The sequence below is a fragment of the Electrona antarctica genome, assembly GCF_951216825.1.
Source record: "Electrona antarctica genome assembly, chromosome: 13".
Classification (NCBI taxonomy): Eukaryota; Metazoa; Chordata; class Actinopteri; order Myctophiformes; family Myctophidae; genus Electrona; species Electrona antarctica.
This window is the reverse complement of record NC_136794.1, coordinates 3,089,065-3,109,280: the sequence shown is the minus strand read 5'-3', so window position 1 is coordinate 3,109,280 and position 20,216 is coordinate 3,089,065. Positions and strand designations below refer to the sequence as shown.

General features: G+C 47.3%; 1 protein-coding gene across 2 annotated transcripts in view; it reads left to right on the top strand.

Annotated features, from left to right (window-relative positions):
• The window catches only part of LOC306935054 (alanine--tRNA ligase, mitochondrial-like), a 25,778-nt gene extending 5,572 nt beyond the window's left edge, over positions 1 to 20,206 (top strand). For both annotated transcript variants that reach the window (XM_079517890.1, XM_079517891.1), the window contains exons 4-20: positions 553 to 698; positions 2,206 to 2,400; positions 4,111 to 4,255; positions 5,063 to 5,220; positions 6,858 to 7,111; positions 8,931 to 9,055; positions 9,850 to 10,006; positions 10,661 to 10,833; positions 12,072 to 12,332; positions 12,843 to 12,983; positions 13,136 to 13,239; positions 14,682 to 14,790; positions 15,024 to 15,149; positions 16,566 to 16,676; positions 16,952 to 17,035; positions 18,707 to 18,820; positions 19,045 to 20,206. In XM_079517890.1, the coding sequence (XP_079374016.1) occupies positions 553 to 698; positions 2,206 to 2,400; positions 4,111 to 4,255; positions 5,063 to 5,220; positions 6,858 to 7,111; positions 8,931 to 9,055; positions 9,850 to 10,006; positions 10,661 to 10,833; positions 12,072 to 12,332; positions 12,843 to 12,983; positions 13,136 to 13,239; positions 14,682 to 14,790; positions 15,024 to 15,149; positions 16,566 to 16,676; positions 16,952 to 17,035; positions 18,707 to 18,820; positions 19,045 to 19,224 (2,583 nt within the window). In that variant the 3' untranslated portion in view covers positions 19,225 to 20,206. The remainder of the gene's footprint in view (positions 1 to 552; positions 699 to 2,205; positions 2,401 to 4,110; positions 4,256 to 5,062; positions 5,221 to 6,857; positions 7,112 to 8,930; positions 9,056 to 9,849; positions 10,007 to 10,660; positions 10,834 to 12,071; positions 12,333 to 12,842; positions 12,984 to 13,135; positions 13,240 to 14,681; positions 14,791 to 15,023; positions 15,150 to 16,565; positions 16,677 to 16,951; positions 17,036 to 18,706; positions 18,821 to 19,044) is intronic.
• The last annotated feature ends 10 nt before the right edge of the window (positions 20,207 to 20,216 follow it).

Below are 20,216 nucleotides of genomic sequence, written 5' to 3'. Positions count from 1 at the left end.
ACAGTCTGCCTGCCTGTCTCTGCTGTCTGTCCCTCCTACACTGTCTGCCTGTCTGTCTGCTGTCCTGCCGTCTCCCTCTCAGCTTTCCTACTGTGTCTCTGTCCACTGTCCTGATGTCTGTCCCTGCTACACTGTCTGCCTGTCTGTCCTGCCGTCCAGAGCCATAGAGTATAGACAGAGTTACGACATTGAGGGGGCAGAAAACAGCCCGGTCACGTGGTTCATGTACTCGCGCGAGCCTCATAGACATTTGAAGCCTTCAAACGGGGACAAACCAATAGAAGTCTATGTAGAAGAGCCGCCACCATTGGACTGATTGAAGCCCCATGAAGTGAACGGAGTTGTCGTAACTCTGTCTATACTCTATGGCTCTGCTGCCGTCTCCCTCTCAGCTTTCCTAATGTGTGTCTCTCTTACACTTACACACTGTCTATCTGTGTGTGTGTGTGTGTGTGTGTGTGTGTGTGTGTGTGTGTGTGTGTGTGTGTGTGTGTGTGTGTGTGTGTGTGTGTGTGTGTGTGTGTGTGTGTGTGTGTGTGTGTGTGTGAACAGGAGGAGGCGTGCTCCATGGCGTGGGCTCTGCTCACGGTGCATTTCGGCATCCCTGCAGACAGACTCTACGTGTCCTATTTCGGCGGAGACGTCGCGGCCGGTCTCCCAGCGGACGATCAGACCAGACGCATCTGGTTGGACATCGGGTGCGTACGTACCGGTACCGTACCGTACCGTACCGGTTGGGATGCGGAACCGTGAGAAAGCGGAATCGGTTCTGTCGCACCTATTATTAGGCAAAATCTAAAAGTCCGAAGAAAGCGGTAGTGCTGCACCATTCTTTGAGAACACAATTCAACATTTTTCCAAGAACATATTTATTGTCTTTAGTCTGTAGCTGCTGAACATTACTACATTGAAAATGTGGCACCTGGAGCCAATTACTGTGGATTGCATTTATTTACTTATTTATTCCGAACATAAATTCAGAATAATTTAAAGACAATATCAAAGTGCTTGAGTTAAACCTCTCACATTTTGTGCCCAAGACGTCTGTGGACGTCTTTGGTATTACCGCACGGGCAGAGCCCAAGACGTCTGTGGACGTCTTTGAAAAAAAAAATATATATATATATATATTTATTTTTATTATTGCTTTTTTAATCAAAAAAATCAAAACAATGTTTTTTAAAAAAAAAATTATACGTGGTGCCAAAGTTTGTGTTTTCGCCATTGAGAATGCATTTGGCGTTTAAATTAAATAACTCAAACTATAAAACATTTCAAAGTAAAAAGTTCCAGCATGTGTCTCCACAGTCAGCTGAATTATAAAAAATGTGAATGGATTTTCTAGGTGAAAGTGATTTTTGGGCAGTTTTGCGTGGGCTCTCAATGTGTTAACTCATCCATCGCTAAGTACGGCAGCTCCATGTTCGACTGGCCTTCCTTCCCTTCAGCCACAATGCATTGGAAAACACAAAGAGCATTTCTCATCCTTTTTACGAGTAGTCCATTTCAGAGAACAAAGCAACTGTGTTTAGTGGCTTAATAGCAACTCCCCGTGACCGCGCGATAAAATTATGAATGCTTCTAAAGACTCTTAGTTAGTGAGTGCTGCGACGGGCGCGAGGATCGCGGCCATTACAGTTTTTGTCTGTGAAAGAGACGGGTCTTCGTCTCCACTGTAATTCAATCAAAGTGAATGGTTGGCGTACCGTGAACTATCGCCAGAGGGCGCTAGCGTTCTATGAGTTAAAGTCTCTCTCTGTCTTGCAAAATCATTAACTGAAATGAATTGGACAGCCAACTAGTGCTGCACCATTCTTCACGATTCTCCACAAAATGAGATTGCATACAGTAGGTGTCTGAATCTAGATTGCAATCCTTTTTCGATTAATTATGCAGCACTAGAAAGCGTTGCAAGTATACAGTTAGTTGCCATGCAGGTCTGTTTTTTTTTACTGAGAACAGAGGCTTTTAACCCATTTTGACCTGAGATCAGATTCTCGTCGTTCTTAGATTTTTCAAAAATATCAGACCTACAAGCTCATAGCGCGCCACTCGGTGGCGTGCTATGAGCTTGTAGATCTGCTATTTTTCAATAGCTAAAGCATAACATAATGCTAACACCAAAAGGGGTTCCCGCCCAAAATAGGTTATGAAGTGGTTAATTGCTTTATAAATAAAGTTTGTATTTGTGTTATCATTTCCCAGAGTTCCGTCGGAGCGCGTTCTGCCGTTCGGGCTAAAGGACAACTTCTGGGAGATGGGGGACACGGGCCCCTGCGGCCCCTGTACCGAGATCCACTTTGACCACGTCGGAGGGGGCCGCCAGGCCGCCGCGCTCGTTAACGCTGACGACCCCGATGTGGTGGAGATCTGGAACCTGGTGTTTATGCAGTACAACAGGTATGTGTATATATACTGCTATAGTACTACTACTACCAACTATTATACTACTACTACTATCTCTCCCTGTCCTCTGCCTCCTCTTCTCTCACACCAACTAACTTCATGTCCTCTTTCACTACCATCCATAGATCTTCTCTTTGGTCGTCCTCTAGGCCAGGGGTTCTCAACCTGTGGGTCGCGACCCCTCGGGGGGTCGCCAAATTATTTTGGGGGGTCCCCAAATTATTTTTCAAATTTTTTATTTTATTTTTTTCCCAACTGAATGGATGGAAAATCGAAAATTAAGAGTTTACATGGTACACATAGTACATGCATACACCTTCCTAATGATTATATCTGGTTTCAGTATTTATTTGTGGTGTATTGTCTCTATTATTAAGGTTATTGTAGCAGTCAATTTATATTGGGGGTCGGGAGGGGGCGAGGCGGGGGTCCCGAGACATTGCCAAAGCATTTCCGGGGGTCCCCGGCCAAAAACGTTGAGAACCCCTGCTCTGGGCCTCCTGCCTGGCTGCAGTTCCAACCTCAACATCCTTCTACCGATATATATACTCACTATTCATCCTCTGTACGTGTCCAAACCAACTTAGTCTAGTCTGGCTTCATCTCCAAAACATCTGACATGCACTGTCCCTCTGATTAGGGCTTTCACTTCTAGTGATTTTTACTAGTTGACTAGTTGCCTAGTTTACTAGTCGACTAGTTGTTTTAACTACCTATTATGTAAAAAAAAGAAGAAAAAACATTTTTTTTATGTTTTCTTTTTTTAAAGCCTAATTAAAATATTTGTACATTTAAAAACTGTATGTTAATCTAGTATAATCTAGTATTCTAGCTGATCTTGAGGCCTGCAAACTAGTACCAACAAGGTCAACTAGTGGATTTACTAGTCGACTAGTTGAATAGTCGACTAGTTGCTTAAAGCCCTACCTCTGATGTACTCGTTCCTCAATCTATCCATCCTTATTACTCCCAGAGAGAACCTCTCCGGACAGACTATTTCTACAGTATTAATTGATGCTTTTAATTAAAGTAAAAAAATGTGAATACTTTTTTCCACCACTGTCTTGTTTGTACTCTTCAGGGAATGGGACGCTAACCCTAACGCTTGTGTCCTCTCAGGGAATGTGACGCTAACCCTAACGCTTGTGTCCTCTCAGGGAATGGGACGCTAACCCTAACGCTTGTGTCCTCTCAGGGAATGGGACACTAACCCTAACGCTTGGGTCCTCTCAGGGAATGGGACCCTAACGCTTGTGTCCTCTCAGGGAATGGGACCGGAGCCTGTGTCGCTGGCCCTAACCGTAACCCTAACGCTTGGGTCCTCTCAGGGAATGGGACTGGAGCCTGTGTCCGCTGGCCCTAACCGTAACCCTAACGCTTGGGTCCTCTCAGGGAATGGGACACTAACCCTAATGCTTGTGTCCTCTCAGGGAATGGGACGCTAACGCTTGTGTCCTCTCAGGGAATGGGACCCTAACGCTTGTGTCCTCTCAGGGAATGGGACCCTAACGCTTGTGTCCTCTCAGGGAATGGGACCCTAACGCTTGTGTCCTCTCAGGGAATGGGACACTAATCCTAACGCTTGTGTCCTCTCAGGGAATGGGACCCTAACGCTTGTGTCCTCTCAGGGAATGGGACACTAATCCTAATGCTTGTGTCCTCTCAGGGAATGGGACACTAATCCTAACGCTTGTGTCCTCTCAGGGAATGGGACCGGAGCCTGCGTCCTCTGCCCCAGGTCAGCGTGGACACAGGGATGGGGCTGGAGAGGCTGGTGGCCATCCTGCAGGGACGACGATCCAATTACGACACAGACCTGTTCACTCCCCTGATGGACGCCATGGGCCAGGTAGGACCACCCATCACTGGTAGGACCACCCATCACTGGTAGGACCACCCATCAGATTGGACCACCCATCAGGTAGGACCACCAATCAGAACCCTGTTCACTCCCCTGATGGACGCCATGGGCCAGGTAGGACCACCCATCAGATAGGAGCACCCATCTGGTAGGACCACCCATCACTGGTAGGACCACCCATCAGATTGGACCACCCATCAGGTAGGACCACCAATCAGAACCCTGTTCACTCCCCTGATGGACGCCATGGGCCAGGTACTGTAGGACCACCCATCAGTTAGGACTAGGGTTGGGATTCAGAACCGGGTCCATTTCAGACCCCGTTCGATTTTATTAAATTCACTCGAGTGTCAGAGAGGCAGGGGCTGAAATCTCGTAAGAGGGCACTTTTGGACAAAAACAGCGAAAATAGCTGATCTACAAGCTCTCAACGCGTCGTGCTGCGACGCGTTGAGAGCTTGTAGATCGGCTATTGTCGGGGCGCAACCCAGCACTCTTTACCTACTGGAGATGTGGTGTAACGACATGGATTTCGAAACAAATTAGTTCAACGCAAAATGCTGCGTTTCCAAGTTCAGGAGACTTAAAAAAACAAAAAAAAAGCAATTCTCCTTAATGCTGCCTTCCACTACGGCATGGAAAGGAGTGGCGTTTTTGCCATTTCTTTCACCGTGCAGTAAACGCTGCATTCGTTGGTCTGGAAAGGGCAGTTGTTGTTTTACAGACAAGGTAAAAGGGGCAGGGGCTGAAGCCCCCGTTTTGACGTCTTATGTGTTTCCATGTCCCGTCCCCCAGGTGTCCAGCGTGGGGCGCTACCAGGGCAGGACGGGCGCGGCGGACCATGGCCGGGTGGACATGGCGTACCGCGTGGTCGCCGACCACGCTCGCACGCTGTCCGTCTGCATCGCCGACGGAGTTTACCCCGGCATGTCAGGAGCGGAGCTGGTTCTCAGGTAAGGGATAATAATAATAATATCTGGGACTTATATAGCTCTTTTCTTAACCCATTTAGGCCTGACGTCGAAATAAAAAAATAAGTCTTCTGAAAGAATATTATGTTCAATTTTCAAAGATTTGTGCCGCATTTTCACGATTTTTCAAAAATAGCAGACCTACAAGCTCGTAGCGCGCCACTCGGTGGCGCGCTATGAGCTTGTAGATCTGCTATTTTTCAATAGCTAAAGTATAACGTAATGCTTAAAACACCAAAAGGGATTCCCGCCAAAATGGGTTAACCCATTTTGACCTGAGATCAGATTTTCTGAAAAAGCTATGTTTCTATGTCAGTGGTTCTTCGATTTTTCAAAAATAGCAGACCTACAAGCTCGTAGCGCGCCACTCGGTGGTGATACATCATCTCATTCCGGCCAATCACAATTTGCGTCCTCACCTTCATCTGCAATGTTTGTGTTTACACAAACACTCAAAGCTGGCCATTCGTTGTCAATGGCATTCAATGGTTGTGTTAGGACAATGTTTGTATGTGCACAAACCCTCAAAGCTGAACATAGGAGGGGCTAGCGCCCCTCAAAAATTATAATAATTTTGTCCATTCTGAAAAAAGGCTCTTTATTCCAAAACCAGGGATGCACCGTTACTGAAATGTTGTCCCATATCCACAACATAAACAGCTTGAATGTAGTATTTTTTTTATTTAAAAATGTTCCAACTTGTTGACTTCGTCATCACAAAAGGCTTTTTCAGACTTCTTTATTTATTTTTCAACATAATTATTATATAATAAAATATGTGCTAAAACCGATAATAATATTACCGATTATTACCGATATCGGCCAATACCGATGATGTGAACTATCTCCATGCTGTCTGAATGGCACCCTCTGGTGGACATTTCCAGTTCCCTGCATCCACAATGACACAGGTGTTTGCCATAATCACCACTCAACTCATTGCCCAATCACAGTCCAGGTGTGTCCCTATATAACCTATTCAGTATTTTAGCTGTGACGTGGGCACCCACTCCTGAGATACTTCCGGGTCCTACTTTTGTGTCGCTTTTGTGTCCCCATAGAGTTATACTGTGACGCTCCGTCGGACTAAATCTGAGACGAAAACAACCACGAAAGTCTAATTTTACCGCTTTCCTCGCAACAACAAAGCTGCGCTGCTCTCCCAAATCTGGCTGTGACAGGCCGTCTGCCCCACACTGAATACTATCGCCATTTTATTTCATTGTGTCAACTAAATCCTCATTAATGCAAACTAGATTCAACATACTCAAGCCTGCAAAGATTCTAAATATGGCCCGAAATATTTTACTGAGCAAATGGACTGTTACCACCTTCAATAATAATGATAATAATAGTCTTTATTGTCTCCACATCATATATTTTTTTCGTCATGGACACAAAACATTAATAATTCTACTCGAGTTGGAAGCATTAAGACCCATTTTAACCCTCAATGGCTTCCTTTCTGAAAAATAACGTCATTGTAAAAAGATCCACACGTTTAGATATTCTATTTACAATGAGATGCGGACGGGAGCTGGTGCCACTTGGACCCGGACGTAACGTAGCACTACAAAATGACGTCGGACTTAAATACTGAATATGACCTGTCCTATCAGGAGGATCCTGAGGAGAGCGGTGCGCTTCTGCTCCGAGGTGCTGCGGGCTCCGCAGGGCTCGCTGGCGAGCCTGGTGCCCGTGGTGGCCGACGTCCTGGGCGACGCCTATCCCGAGCTCCGGCGAGAGCAGCGCAGGGTCATGGAGGTCATCGACGACGGCGAGCTGCAGTTCCTCAGCGCTCTCCAGCAGGGGCGCCGCGTCATCGACAGCACCCTGAGCAAGGAGCAGACCCCCCCAGGGGGGTTCTTCCCAGGTAACGCATGGTTTAACCCATTCAGGCCTGACGTCGAAATTTAAGAAATGTCTTCAACAGTTTTCTGAAAAACCTTATGTTTCTGTATCAGTGGTGCTCAATATTTCATGTCAAGGACCCCAAAGATTATATGAAATATGCCTCCGCCCCCCCCCCCCTCCCCCATCTGCAAAATATGTTGTTCCAGGGACCTCCCCAGAAGCAAAGATTTGAGTTAAAATGTTCACTCTGTAATAATATATATTCAAAGATTTGAGGCACATTTTCACGATTTTTAAAAAATAGCAGACCTACAAGTTCATAGCGCGGCACTCGGTGCCGCGCTATGAGCTTGTAGATCTGCTATTTTTCAATAGCTAAAGTATAACATAATGCTTTAAAACACCAAAAGGGGTTCCCGCACAAAATGGTTTAAAGCTCTCGGGTCGCCACGACTCATTTCAGTCATTTGGGTTCCATAGAAACCAGCCTGTCTTCCTGTGAACGCATGCTGCGCACCGAAAATAGCAGATCTACAAGTGTTGTCAGCTTGGAGATTTAGGCTATTTTCAGTCATTATACTTATTTTAAGATGAAAGACTTTTTGAAGTGATCAAAACTCGCAATAGAAGTCAAGTTAACCCTCTTGTGGCCAAGCCTAATTAACAGTGGATTGTGCCTTCAGACAGCATTATTCATATGTTTAATTTGTCATTTTAATGCCAATAGAAAAATCCGCGATATACACACTATATCTCATTTTGACGGGGCAAGACTATAGTATTGGGACAATCAGTCCTGATGGTGGCGGTAACGTCACCATTTTGCCGATTCTGAAGAGAGCGAGTGAACGATGACCACTTCCGGTTTGGATCAAAATATCCGGCAGTAGCTTTGCTACTGTGTTACACTCTCAGATGTCCGGAATGCTAAGCTATCATCGTATTTTTCATAACTAAGTCAAATTAAGCTCTAATCAAGCCCAAAACATCGCATTTTACGCAGCGATGCATGCGCGATCACGCGCGTGTGTGATCGGCCGGTTTTAGGAAGATTACATCGGCCGTTAGCCAAATTAGCAAAAAAAAAGCTAAGTTTTGCGACAATAAGCTCCCGATTATTGGGAATCAATCGATTACGTCCATTACGTCATTGGCCACAAGGGATTTATTGATTTCATTACGTCAATTACGTCGTTGGCCATGAAGGGGTTTTAAGAAGCATCTTCCTGAAACATGAGTGTTCTCAGAAATGTCGTGATTTTTTCACCTGGTCGGCAACTAAAACATCATCATGACATTTTCAGTCTTTAGATTTGACTTAGCTTTATTCCATGTGTACCTGTCAGTGGTTCTAATAAACATGGTCATGTCAGGGACCCCCACATCTGCATTTTACCATTTTTTATCATGGAAAGTGAGTCAGGAAATGAGGGGATATAGACGGGGAGTGACATACAGCAAAGTTCGGTCAGGGAACGGGACTCGAATCCGTAGCCTAGGTGCCCGGTCCACTAGGCCGCCCCGGGCCACAAAACATTGTCAGATGGGGACCCCCATGGGGACCCCCAAATTAGGGCATTCACTTCTAGTCATTTTTGAGTCGTGTAAACCACTCCTACAACTGGCTTTGTTAGTTTACGTGTCTGTCCGTGCCAAAAAAATAAGCATGCCCTATCCCAAATACATGTTGGGGTCCTTGATACTAAAAATGTGTAGAACTACTGAAGTAGAGTAATGCAAACGTGTGTGTGTGGGTGTGTGTGTGTGTGTGTGTGTGTGTGCGTGCGTGTGCGTGCGTGTGCCTGCCTGCCTGCCTGTGTGTGTGTGTGCGTGCACAGCCCCGGTGGCCTGGTCTCTGTTCCGTAACCTGGGCTTCCCTCTGGACCTGGTCCATCTGATGCTGGAGGAGAGAGGAGCCTCGCTCGACCACCAGGAGATGGAGTGCCTGGCGGAGAGAGAGAAGGTGATTGGTTGGCGTCGTCGTCGTCGCGTCAGAGAGAGAGCCACGACGCGATTGGTCCCCGTCCAGTCAGAGACACGCCCTGTCACAATTATGACACAATCGTGAGATAATCGCAAATTTTTTGCATAGTCGTCGGTCGTTTCCACTTTGAGAAATGTCTGTACATTTTCAAACATTTTCCAAAAAAGAGCAGAAATAGCAGATCTACAAGCTTACAACATGTCACTTTGTGACATGTTGTAAGCTTGTAGATCAACTATTTCGACATTTTTTTTTTTTACATTTTTACACTTATGTATAAAATTATTAAATTTGTGGGGTAGAGGCTTTAGTTTCCCACATACTATTATTACTAACAGTCCGACAGTCATTAGACCGACAACCTACCCCAAGCACTAACCACACGCACGGCGCAACGCATGTCACCCCGACCCATGTTGGGAGCGATGGGTGATTCCCGCATGTCATACCTTTGGTGTGTCGGATAAGCGTGCACATGCACCCCCATTTGTGTCAAGTCATCTCCCCTGTGCTGATTACAAAGCAGAAAATTCTAATTCTGTTCATAATGTTCCCAATGTTCTCTCTGTGTGTGTGTGTGTGTGTGTGTGTGTGTGTGTGTGTGTGTGTGTGTGTGTGTGTGTGTGTGTGTGTGTGTGTGTGTGTGTGTGTGTGTGTGTGTGTGTGTGTGTGTGTGTGTGTGTGTGTGTGTGTGTGTGTGTGTGTGTGTGTGTGTGTGTGTGTGTGTGTGTGTGTGTGTGTGTGTGTCTCTCTCTCTCTCTCTCCCCCCCCAGAGTCTGTCCCGGGACGGTCCAGAGGACGACGCCGCGGCCGCCGCTGGGGGGGTGAAGATGGACGTCCACAGCCTGGCTCTCCTGCAGAGCCAGGGGGTCCCGCACACCGACGACAGCCCCAAGTACCAATACAGCCTGGACGCCCAGGGCCGATATGGTAATGTTTAAAATACAGCCTGGACGCCCAGGGCCGTTATGGTAATGTTTAAAATACAGCCTGGATGCCCAGGGCCGATATGGTAATGTTTAAAATACAACCTGGATGCCCAGGGCCGATATGGTAATGTTTAAAATACAACCTGGATGCCCAGGGCCGATATGGTAATGTTTAAAATACAACCTGGATGCCCAGGGCCGATATGGTAATGTTTAAAATACAACCTGGATGCCCAGGGCCGATATGGTAATGTTTAAAATACAACCTGGATGCCCAGGGTCGATATGGTAATGTCTAACCCATTGAGACCTGACGCCAGATTCTACAAAAATCATGGCAGTTTTCTGGAAAAAGAAGAAAAAAACTACTTCTTCAAGGACCCCAACAATTATATTTAATTGGCCGCCGACCCCCGTCTGGGGGGGCGTGGGATACCTCAACATCCTTCTACCAATATATACTCACTATCCCTCCTCAGTCTGGCCTCTCTGGCTTTATCTCCAAAACATCTGACCTGTGCTGTCCCTCTGATGTATAGTATGTTAAAAGTGGTTGTCAAGCTAAGGTGACACAGATGCGTTGTGGCAGTGCAGCGCGGCGTGTCCCTATTCATGTGTATGTGTGTCATTTTGTGTGTGCGTGTGTGTGTTGCAGTGTTCGCGCCGTGCACGGCCACCGTGCTGGCTCTGTACAGCGGGGGGCGTGGCCTAGTGGATCAGGTGACGGAAGGGGAGAGGTGCGGCGTGATCCTGGACCGTACCATCTTCTACTCGGAGCAGGGGGGGCAGACGCACGACCAGGGCTACTTCACCGCAGACGCACTGCAGGTCAGACACGCACGCACGCACGCACGCACGCACGCACGCACGCACGCACAGCACACACACACACACACACACACACACACGGAGCAGGGGGGGCAGACGCACGACCAGAGCTACTTCACCACAGACGCACTGCAGGTCAGACGCAGAACTGTCAAAATAAATGTTTAACTGCATACTCATCCCATTTTTGGACAGGAATTAGAAACACTTCTGCTACACCAGTGCAGTGGGCCTCAAAGTGTGGTGACGTCAGGACTCTAGAACCAGGGGATGAGTGAGTGACGTCAGGACTTTAGAACCAGGGGATGAGTGAGTGATGTCAGGACTTTAGAACCAGGGGATGAGTGAGTGACGTCAGGACTTTAGAACCAGGGGATGAGTGAGTGACGTCAGGACTTTAGAACCAGGGGATGAGTGAGTGACGTCAGGACTTCAGAACCAGGGGATGAGCGAGTGACGTCAGGACTTCAGAACCAGGGGATGAGCGAGTGATGTCAGGACTTTAGAACCAGGGGATGAGTGAGTGATGTCAGGACTTTAGAACCAGGGGATGAGTGAGTGATGTCAGGACTTTAGAACCAGGGGATGAGTGAGTGATGTCAGGACTTTAGAACCAGGGGATGAGCGAGTGATGTCAGGACTTTAGAACCAGGGGATGAGTGAGTGACGTCAGGACTTTAGAACCAGGGGATGAGTGAGTGATGTCAGGACTTTAGAACCAGGGGATGAGTGAGTGACGCCAGGACTTTAGAACCAGGGGATGAGTGAGTGACGTCAGGACTCTAGAACCAGGGGATGAGCGAGTGATGTCAGGACTTTAGAACCAGGGGATGAGTGAGTGACGTCAGGACTTTAGAACCAGGGGATGAGTGAGTGACGTCAGGACTTTAGAACCAGGGGATGAGTGAGTGACGTCAGGACTTTAGAACCAGGGGATGAGTGAGTGACGTCAGGACTTTTTTTCTGCTTTGCATAGAGCCTCTTGTACTCATTAACCCATTTTGGGGGGGAACCCCTTTTGGTGTTAGCATTATGTTATGCTTTAGCTATTGAAAAATAGCAGATCTACAAGCTCATAGCGCTACGAGCTTGTAGGTCTGCTATTTTTGAAAAATCGAAGAACGACTGACATAAAAGTCCTGACAGAAAACTGTCAGGATTTAGAAGACATTTTTAGAATCTGATCTCAGGTCAAAATGGGTTAAGAAGTCTCCTCTCCCCTTCCCCTCTCACTCCAGGACGTGCTGTTTGCGGTGGAGTCCGTGGAGCAGGCGGGGGGTTACGTGGTGCACCAGGTGACGCCCACCGCCGCCGCTCCCCTGCGGACGGGCGAGCGCGTGCTCCTGCAGCTGGACCAGGCCCACCGCGTGGCCTGCATGGTCAAACACACGGCCACGCACCTGCTGAACCTGGCCCTCCGCCAGCTGCTGGGGGACCGGCTGGAGCAGAGAGGGTCCTCTGTGACCGCGGACAGGCTGCGCTTCGACTGCACCGTCAAGGTACTGAACACACACACACACTTCGACTGCACCGTCAAGGTACTGAACACACACACACACACACTTCGACTGCACCGTCAAGGTACTGAACACGTGCACACACACACACACACACACACACACTAGGGCATTCACTTCTAGTCATTTTTACTAGTTGCCTAGTTTACTAGTCGACTAGTTGTTTAACTACCTATTATGTAGAAAATAAAAAAGAAAGAAAATACTTTTCTTTTGTTTTTTGGAAATAAATATTTGTACATTTCAAAACTGTGTACATTGGTGACTAAAACTATAATCTACCTGATCTTGAGGCCTACGGAAAAAAAAGTCGACTAGTCGCTTAATGCCCTAACACACGCACGCACGCACGCACGCACGCACACATGTTTTGTCATGCATTTCATATTATGCGGTGTGTGGTACGTATGTGGATTGTTGTTTTCTGCTAATATGGGGTATTCTTCTGTGCGTGTGTGGTGCGCTTGCATGTGTTTGCGTGCGTGCGCACAGGGTTCTCTGAGTGTGTCCCAGCTGCAGGACCTGGAGAGTTCCGTTCAGAACATCATCAGGTCCAACCTGCCTGTTCACAGCATGGAGGTCCCTCTGGAGCAGGCCAGGACCGTCCCAGGACTCAGGACTACAGTAGAGCAGGTACCAGTCTACCAGAACATAATAACATAATAATAGTCTGTAGTTCCAGACTAATATCTCTGCAGTGATAATAGTCTGAAGTTCCAGACTAATATAATGCGGTCAAACTGGCCTCATATTGTGGATGTTTGATGTTTTGACCCGCTCTGCAGGTCTACCCTGACCCGGTCCGGGTGGTGTCCGTGGGTGTGGAGGTGCCCGAGCTGCTGGACGGACGGACGGACAGGCAGACGTCTGTGGAACTCTGCTGTGGGACGTACGTGATGGTTTAGTTTTAGACCTGAGGACGATTCTACAAAATGTCTTCTAAATCCTGACAGTTCTCTGAAAAACCCTATGTTTCTGTATCAGTGGTTCTCAAACTATTTCATGTCAAGGACCTCAAAAATGATATGTATTTGGCCTCCGACCTCCATCTCATAATATGTTGTTCCAGGGACCCCTCCCCCCAGAAGCAAAGATTTGAGTTAAAAACGTTCGCTCTGAAAGAATATATATTCAAAGAGTTGCGCCGCATTTTCACGCATTTACAAGCTCGTAGCGCGGCACTCGGACACTTCGACATGTAGACAGGAGGAGCCGGGATTCGAACCGCCGACCCATGGATCATTGGACGACCTGCTCTACCTCCTGAGCCACAGTCGCACCCCTTGTGGTGCGCGGACGCCCCCTATAGGGGGGTGCGTGACATGAAAAGGGTAATGGAGGTTTTATAGTGTTATTTAACACAAACTGCAAAACCACTGTTGTAAGGAGATGTAAAGTATAGAGCAGCTGTGGGAGTATACAGCAGCTGCATGTCTCTCAGTGCAGTGACATTCTGTGATTATTTTTGCCATAATCATATAAAAAACATGTATCATTTTTGGCCAAATACAACGAGACCGAGTGTTGAGGGGTGCGTCAGCTAGGTCAGGAGGTAACAGGCGGGGCACGGCCAAAAAGGTTTGGGGACCGCTGCATTAGATCAGGGGTTCTCAATGTTTTTTGGCCGGGGACCCCCGGAAATGCTTTGGCAATGTCTCGGGACCCCCGCCCCGCCCCCTCCCGACCCCCAATATAAATTGACTGCTACAATAACCTTAAACCATTTTGGGCGGGAACCCCTTTTGGTGTTTTAAGCATTGTTATAATTTAGCTATTGAAAAATAGCAGATCTACAAGCTCATAGCGCGCCACCGAGTGGCGCGCTACGAGCTTGTAGGTCTGCTATTTTTGAAAAATCGTGAAAAATAAATTAAAAAAATAAATATATATATATATATTTTTTGAAAATAATTTGGGGACCCCCTAAAATAATTTGGCGACCCCCCCAGAGGGGTCGCGACCCACGGGTTGAGAACCCCTGCATTAGATGATTGACACTGGGTGAAACAAATGAGTTGGAAAACGTGGGATAAAAAAAAAGAAAAACTGCTGAATTCCCAGAATTCCGTTTTGAACAAAACGGGTGCCGCTCCAACACAAGCGATGCAGGATCCTGTAATGTCGTTATTTTTGGAAAAGCAACGGAAATGTTTTCAGAAACTGAACGGATCATTTTTTTTTCCAGTACAAATGTTTTTTTGTCCTTTTCTAATTATTTTATTGTTCAATGCTGCTAAAGTGTTTTTAGCAAGTATTTTTAAAAAGTATTTTTTTAACAACAAGAAAGACCACGTTTAACCTCTCTCTCTCTCTCTCTCTCTCTCTCTGTAGTCATCTGCTGTCCACGGGGGCGATCGAGGACCTGGTGATTGTGTCGGAGAGACAGATTGTTAAAGGAATCAGCAGAATAGTAGCTGTTACTGGACAACAAGCTAGACAGGTAATGTGCACATACACACACACACACACACATACACACACACACACACACACACACACACACACACACACACACACACACACACACAGTGCATGTAGCTAGTACCTGACAGGACAGGTGTGTTTGTTTTATGTACCTGTGTGTGTGTGTGTGTGTGTGTGTGTGTGTGTGTGTGTGTGTGTGTGCGTGTGCGTGTGCGCGTGCGCGTGCGTGCGTGCGTGCGTGTGTTCCAGGCCAGGGAGGAGGGCGAGGCGTTGTCTCAGGATGTGGAGTCTCTGTCGGCCAGAGTGTCTGGCTCCGCCCCTTCCTGCATCCAATCAGCAAACAGCCTGGCCAAGGAGGCGGGGCTTCTGACGGATGTGCGTAAACTCTTTTGACGATTTGGGTGCCGGGGGAATATTTCAGAATAAAGGCGCTAGAGTGCCAAGCAGAGGAGGGAGATTTTACTCTGAAAAACAAAACCCTCGCCTTTCATTTCCCCACAAAACCAGGAGGTGAAAACTTCCCACATATGTGACCAGATTTGACTGAGAGCCTGCCATCGCGCAAATTTCAGCTTTTCACCAGAGGAGAAAAAATGAGTTAATAGCACACAGTATCTTCACATACTAGAGCATGTCTGAAATAAGTGTCAGAGCTGAAATCGACATATTAAACATGTAGCTAGGTATAATGTTAGAGTCCCCAGAAGTGAACCTTTCAAGCCTGTTTTCTCAACTCGCTGTTTCTCTGCAAGACATTACTCTATAAGCCATATCTCCAAATCTGTTGGGTCAAATTCAAATTTGGTCACATATATTAATTTCAGGGCTCACGAAAAAGGCTGAGAGTCTTTTACCATTATTTTAAACTTTAATCTTGAACAACTTTGAATATATATTCTTCCACGTTTTATTTTTTTTACTCATATCTGTCTTCTGGGGGGGGGGGGGGGGGGGGGGATACAAAACCCTGGTACAAAACATTTTCAGATGGGGGTCGAGGGGCCGAATATACAGATAATTTTGGGGGGTCCTTGACATGAAAAGGTTTGAGCACCACTGATATACAAACAGGGTTTTTCAGAAAACTGTCATGATTTAGAAGACATTTATGACATTTAATACTGTAAGTCAGTGGTTCCCAAAGTGGGATCCTTGGGGGAGTTCCAGGGGGTCCCCATGCAGCTAAATGATAGTTAGGAACTAAATGGACCCTTGTGGGTCTGTAACTCTGAGAGTGTACAAATGTTATCCCGGATGTGAATGTAGCAGCTAAATGTAGCCAAAACACTCTAGAGCCGATCGACAACAACGGGAGGTTTTATTAATTCTACCGCGACTAGCGACGGGACTGCGGTGGGCTGTCTTAACACAGGGTCTTTTCTTATGATGATTTAGATCGCGAGTTATTAACATTTTAAGATTTTCGTTGTCGTCGGCTAAACAGGCAGGGAACATTTTCGATGACGTCCCACTGTTACGCAACATCGAGGATTGCGCAACAGGCGCTCCTAGGCTGTGGAGCGATGCGATCGCTTTTGATATCAATAAACTTCGTCTTTTGGATAAAACTTCATCCTGGGCGATTGGGGTGTTAAATGGGGGTCCATAGACCAATGCATGTCAAATCTTCTCTTATGGGGGTCCCTGGCATATCTTTTCAAATGGGGGGTGCTCGGGCTAATTAGGGGGTCCTTGACATGAAAAAGTTTGTGAACCTCTACTGTAAGTCATGTGGCGCTCGACTCCACAGCGCCATCAACCTGACACGTTGTTGTTGGTTTTATTGTCAAGGTGGTGGACAGCACTGCTGCCCCCCAGTGGCTGAAGAGAGAACTCCAGACGCAACTCAAGTCTCTCCAGAGGAGATGCAACACTGCTATCAGGAAGCTGGAGAATAAAGAGGTAACACAATGCTACGCTACGCTATGCTACGCTACACTGCTATCAATAAAGAGGTAACACTATGCTATGCTACGCTACACTGCTATCAGGAAGCTGGAGAATAAAGAGGTAACACAATGCTATGCTACGCTACTTTGTGTACTTAATAATATTAAACTGTGGAAAATAACAGCCACAAATATTTGGAGAATAAAGAGGATGAGCTACGCTGTTCAACATGGAGATAATTCTGACAATGTCGTGTGGGTGCGTGCGCGTGTGTGTGTGTGTTCCAGGCAGCAGATAAAGCCCAGCTCTTGCTACAGAAGCACAGCGACAGAGAAGTCTTGGTGGACTGTGTTGATGCCGACTCCATCTCAGTGCGTTGACTCTTGTCTCACTTAACTTTATTTTTTTTTAAATATTTCACACTGAAATGTTTCATGTCTTTGACCCACGATCAGACTGTCCCACATCGCTGCTGGGGGTGGGGCTTGTAGATCAGACTGTCCCACATGGCTGCTGGGGGGGTGGGGCTTGTAGATCAGACTGTCCCACATCGCTGCTGGGGGTGGGGCTTGTAGATCAGACTGTCCCACATGGCTACTGGGGGTGGGGCTTGTAGATCAGACTGTCCCACATGGCTGCTGGGGGTGGGGCTTGTAGATCAGACTGTCCCACATGGCTACTGGGGGTGGGGCTTGTAGATCAGACTGTCCCACATCGCTGCTGGGGGTGGGGCTTGTAGATCAGACTGTCCCACATGGCTACTGGGGGTGGGGCTTGTAGATCAGACTGTCCCACATGGCTACTGGGGGTGGGGCTTGTAGATCAGACTGTCCCACATGGCTGCTGGGGGGGTGGGGCTTGTAGATCAGACTGTCCCACATGGCTGCTGGGGGGGTGGGGCTTGTAGATCAGACTGTCCCACATGGCTGCTGGGGGTGGGGCTTGTAGATCAGACTGTCCCACATGGCTGCTGGGGGGGTGGGGCTTGTAGATCAGACTGTCCCACATGGCTGCTGGGGGGGTGGGGCTTGTAGATCAGACTGTCCCACGTGGCTGCTGGGAAGGTGGGGCTTGTAGATCAGACTGTCCCACATGGCTGCTGGGGGGGTGGGGCTTGTAGATCAGACTGTCCCACGTGGCTGCTGGGAAGGTGGGGCTTGTAGATCAGACTGTCCCACATGGCTGCTGGGGGTGGGGCTTGTAGATCAGACTGTCCCACATCGCTGCTGGGGGTGGGGCTTGTAGATCAGACTGTCCCACATCGCTGCTGGGGGTGGGGCTTGTAGATCAGACTGTCCCACATCGCTGCTGGGGGTGGGGCTTGTAGATCAAACTGTCCCACATGGCTGCTGGGGGGGTGGGGCTTGTAGATCAGACTGTCCCACATCGCTGCTGGGGGTGGGGCTTGTAGATCTGCTGTTTTCACTGCTTTCGTGGGACTCATTTATAGAAGAATAACTGAAGCTGAAATATGGAGGTTTCTGCCTGACAGAATAGGATTATTACAATGCAGTCTGTGTTGATTTTGACTGCAATTTTAGATTTTTAGTTTCAGTCAGTCTTTTGAACAGCTCTGTTTGGTTTTAGTCACATCTTAGTTACCTGGAATAATTTAGTGTTCATTTTGAGTATCTGCCGATACCGACCTTTTCCCCAATCCGATATTTATATTTTTATATAGAGCACATATGCCATATCATTATCTAAAATCACAGACAATATCCAGTCTAATATCATGATATGGATATAATATTGTTATTAGGGATCGGAAACCGGGGCGTTTTCCGATCGGAAACCGGGGCGGTTTCCGATCACGTGATCAGATCGGGGACAACCCTAGCTGATACCGATGTTAATGGATGGTAAACGGTGTTAATAACGGTATTAATTACGGTATAATAATTATCGTCTATGTTAATGAATAGCTGGTGAACAGTGTTAATTACAGTATAATTATCATCGTGTGTGTTAAGTTGTTAATGAACAGATGGTGAACAGTGTTAAATACAGTATAATTATTATCGTCTGTGTTTAATGAACAGATGGTGATGAAAACGGTGAACCAGCTCAGTGACAGGGCTCCAGGCTGCCTCGTAATGCTGCTCGCTCACCAGCGGCATTCTGGGAAGGTTCTGTGTGCCTGTCAGGTACCCAAGGTAATACACACACACACACACACACACACACACACACACACACACACACTGACACCCTTGTGGTTCCACACTAATAAACACATGGAAAAAAAGTACTTTTAATTGCACTTTTTCTAAACTTGTTTATGTTGTAGCTTCTGAGGCTGCTAAGGTAAACGCAGCATGACTGTGTTTTCTGTTTGTGCGTGCGTGCGTGCGTGCGTGCGTGTGCGTTTGTTTCCCAGGGCGGGACGTCTCTCCCGGCCAGTGATTGGGCGTTGGCCGTGTGTCGTCACCTGGGCGGGAGTGCCGGGGGCTCCGCCCATGTTGCCAAGGGGGCGGGCACATGCGATGACATCACAGAGGCGCTGCAGTGGGCGGAGGAATACGCACGCAGGAAAACGCAGCAGAAGAAAGCAGATTAAAACACTCTGAGCGGCCAAGACGGAGTTCTACGCCCTATCAAATAGTTAACGCTCATCGCCCAGGGACGGAGATTAATCAGAAGACGGAACATTAACCATTTCATAAACGGGAGCGCACGGCTCCACAGGCTGGGAGCGTCTCTTGGGCAACATTCAATGTAATTTCCGGGTTGGGACGTTCATCCAAAGTGGTCCCCCTCCATTTTAATGGATAGGTTGAAAAATCTTAAAAACGTGAATATCTCTTGATCTGAATCAACGATTCCAATTCTAACCAAAGATTATGTTTTTGACGGCCCATCGCCGGTCCCGTCGCTTTGTCGCGTTAGAAGTAGGATAATCACACCTCCGGTGGCTGGCGTTCCCCTCGGGGGTGTTTTGGCTACATCTAGCACCTTCCAAGATGGCGCGGTGCAACCTTGAATTAGGCTCTGAAGCAGCAAATCGCTGGGCGCACTGATTTAATGGTTCCGAATACCCCCGGGCGTTAAGGGTGTTAACCCATTTTGACCCGAGATCAGATTCTAAAAAATGTCTTCTACATCCTGACAGTTTTCTGAAAAAGCTATGTTTCTATGTCAGTCGTTCTTCGATTTTTCAAAAATAGCAGACCTACAAGTTCATAGCGCGCCACTCGGTGGCGCGCTATGAGCTTGTAGATCTGCTATTTTTCAATGGCTAAAGCATAACATAATGCTAACACCAAAAGGGGTTCCCGCCTAAAATGGTGTTAAATGATGGGACGTTAATCTTTGCACCCCTAATCCCTTTTGAACATATTTGTGTTATTTATTCATGGGGGACATTTTCAAGCCGGGTCACAAGTGTGTGCATACTGTATGTGCGTGTGTATATGTGCGTATATGTCCGTGCGTGTGTGCGTGCATGTGGGTTCTTGTGTGCAGGGAACAAATAATTCTTCCGTTGAGGAAACTTCAGCCTGTATTTCTTTGTTTTAAAAGAAGTAAAGATGCAGTTCAAGGTTCAATGTT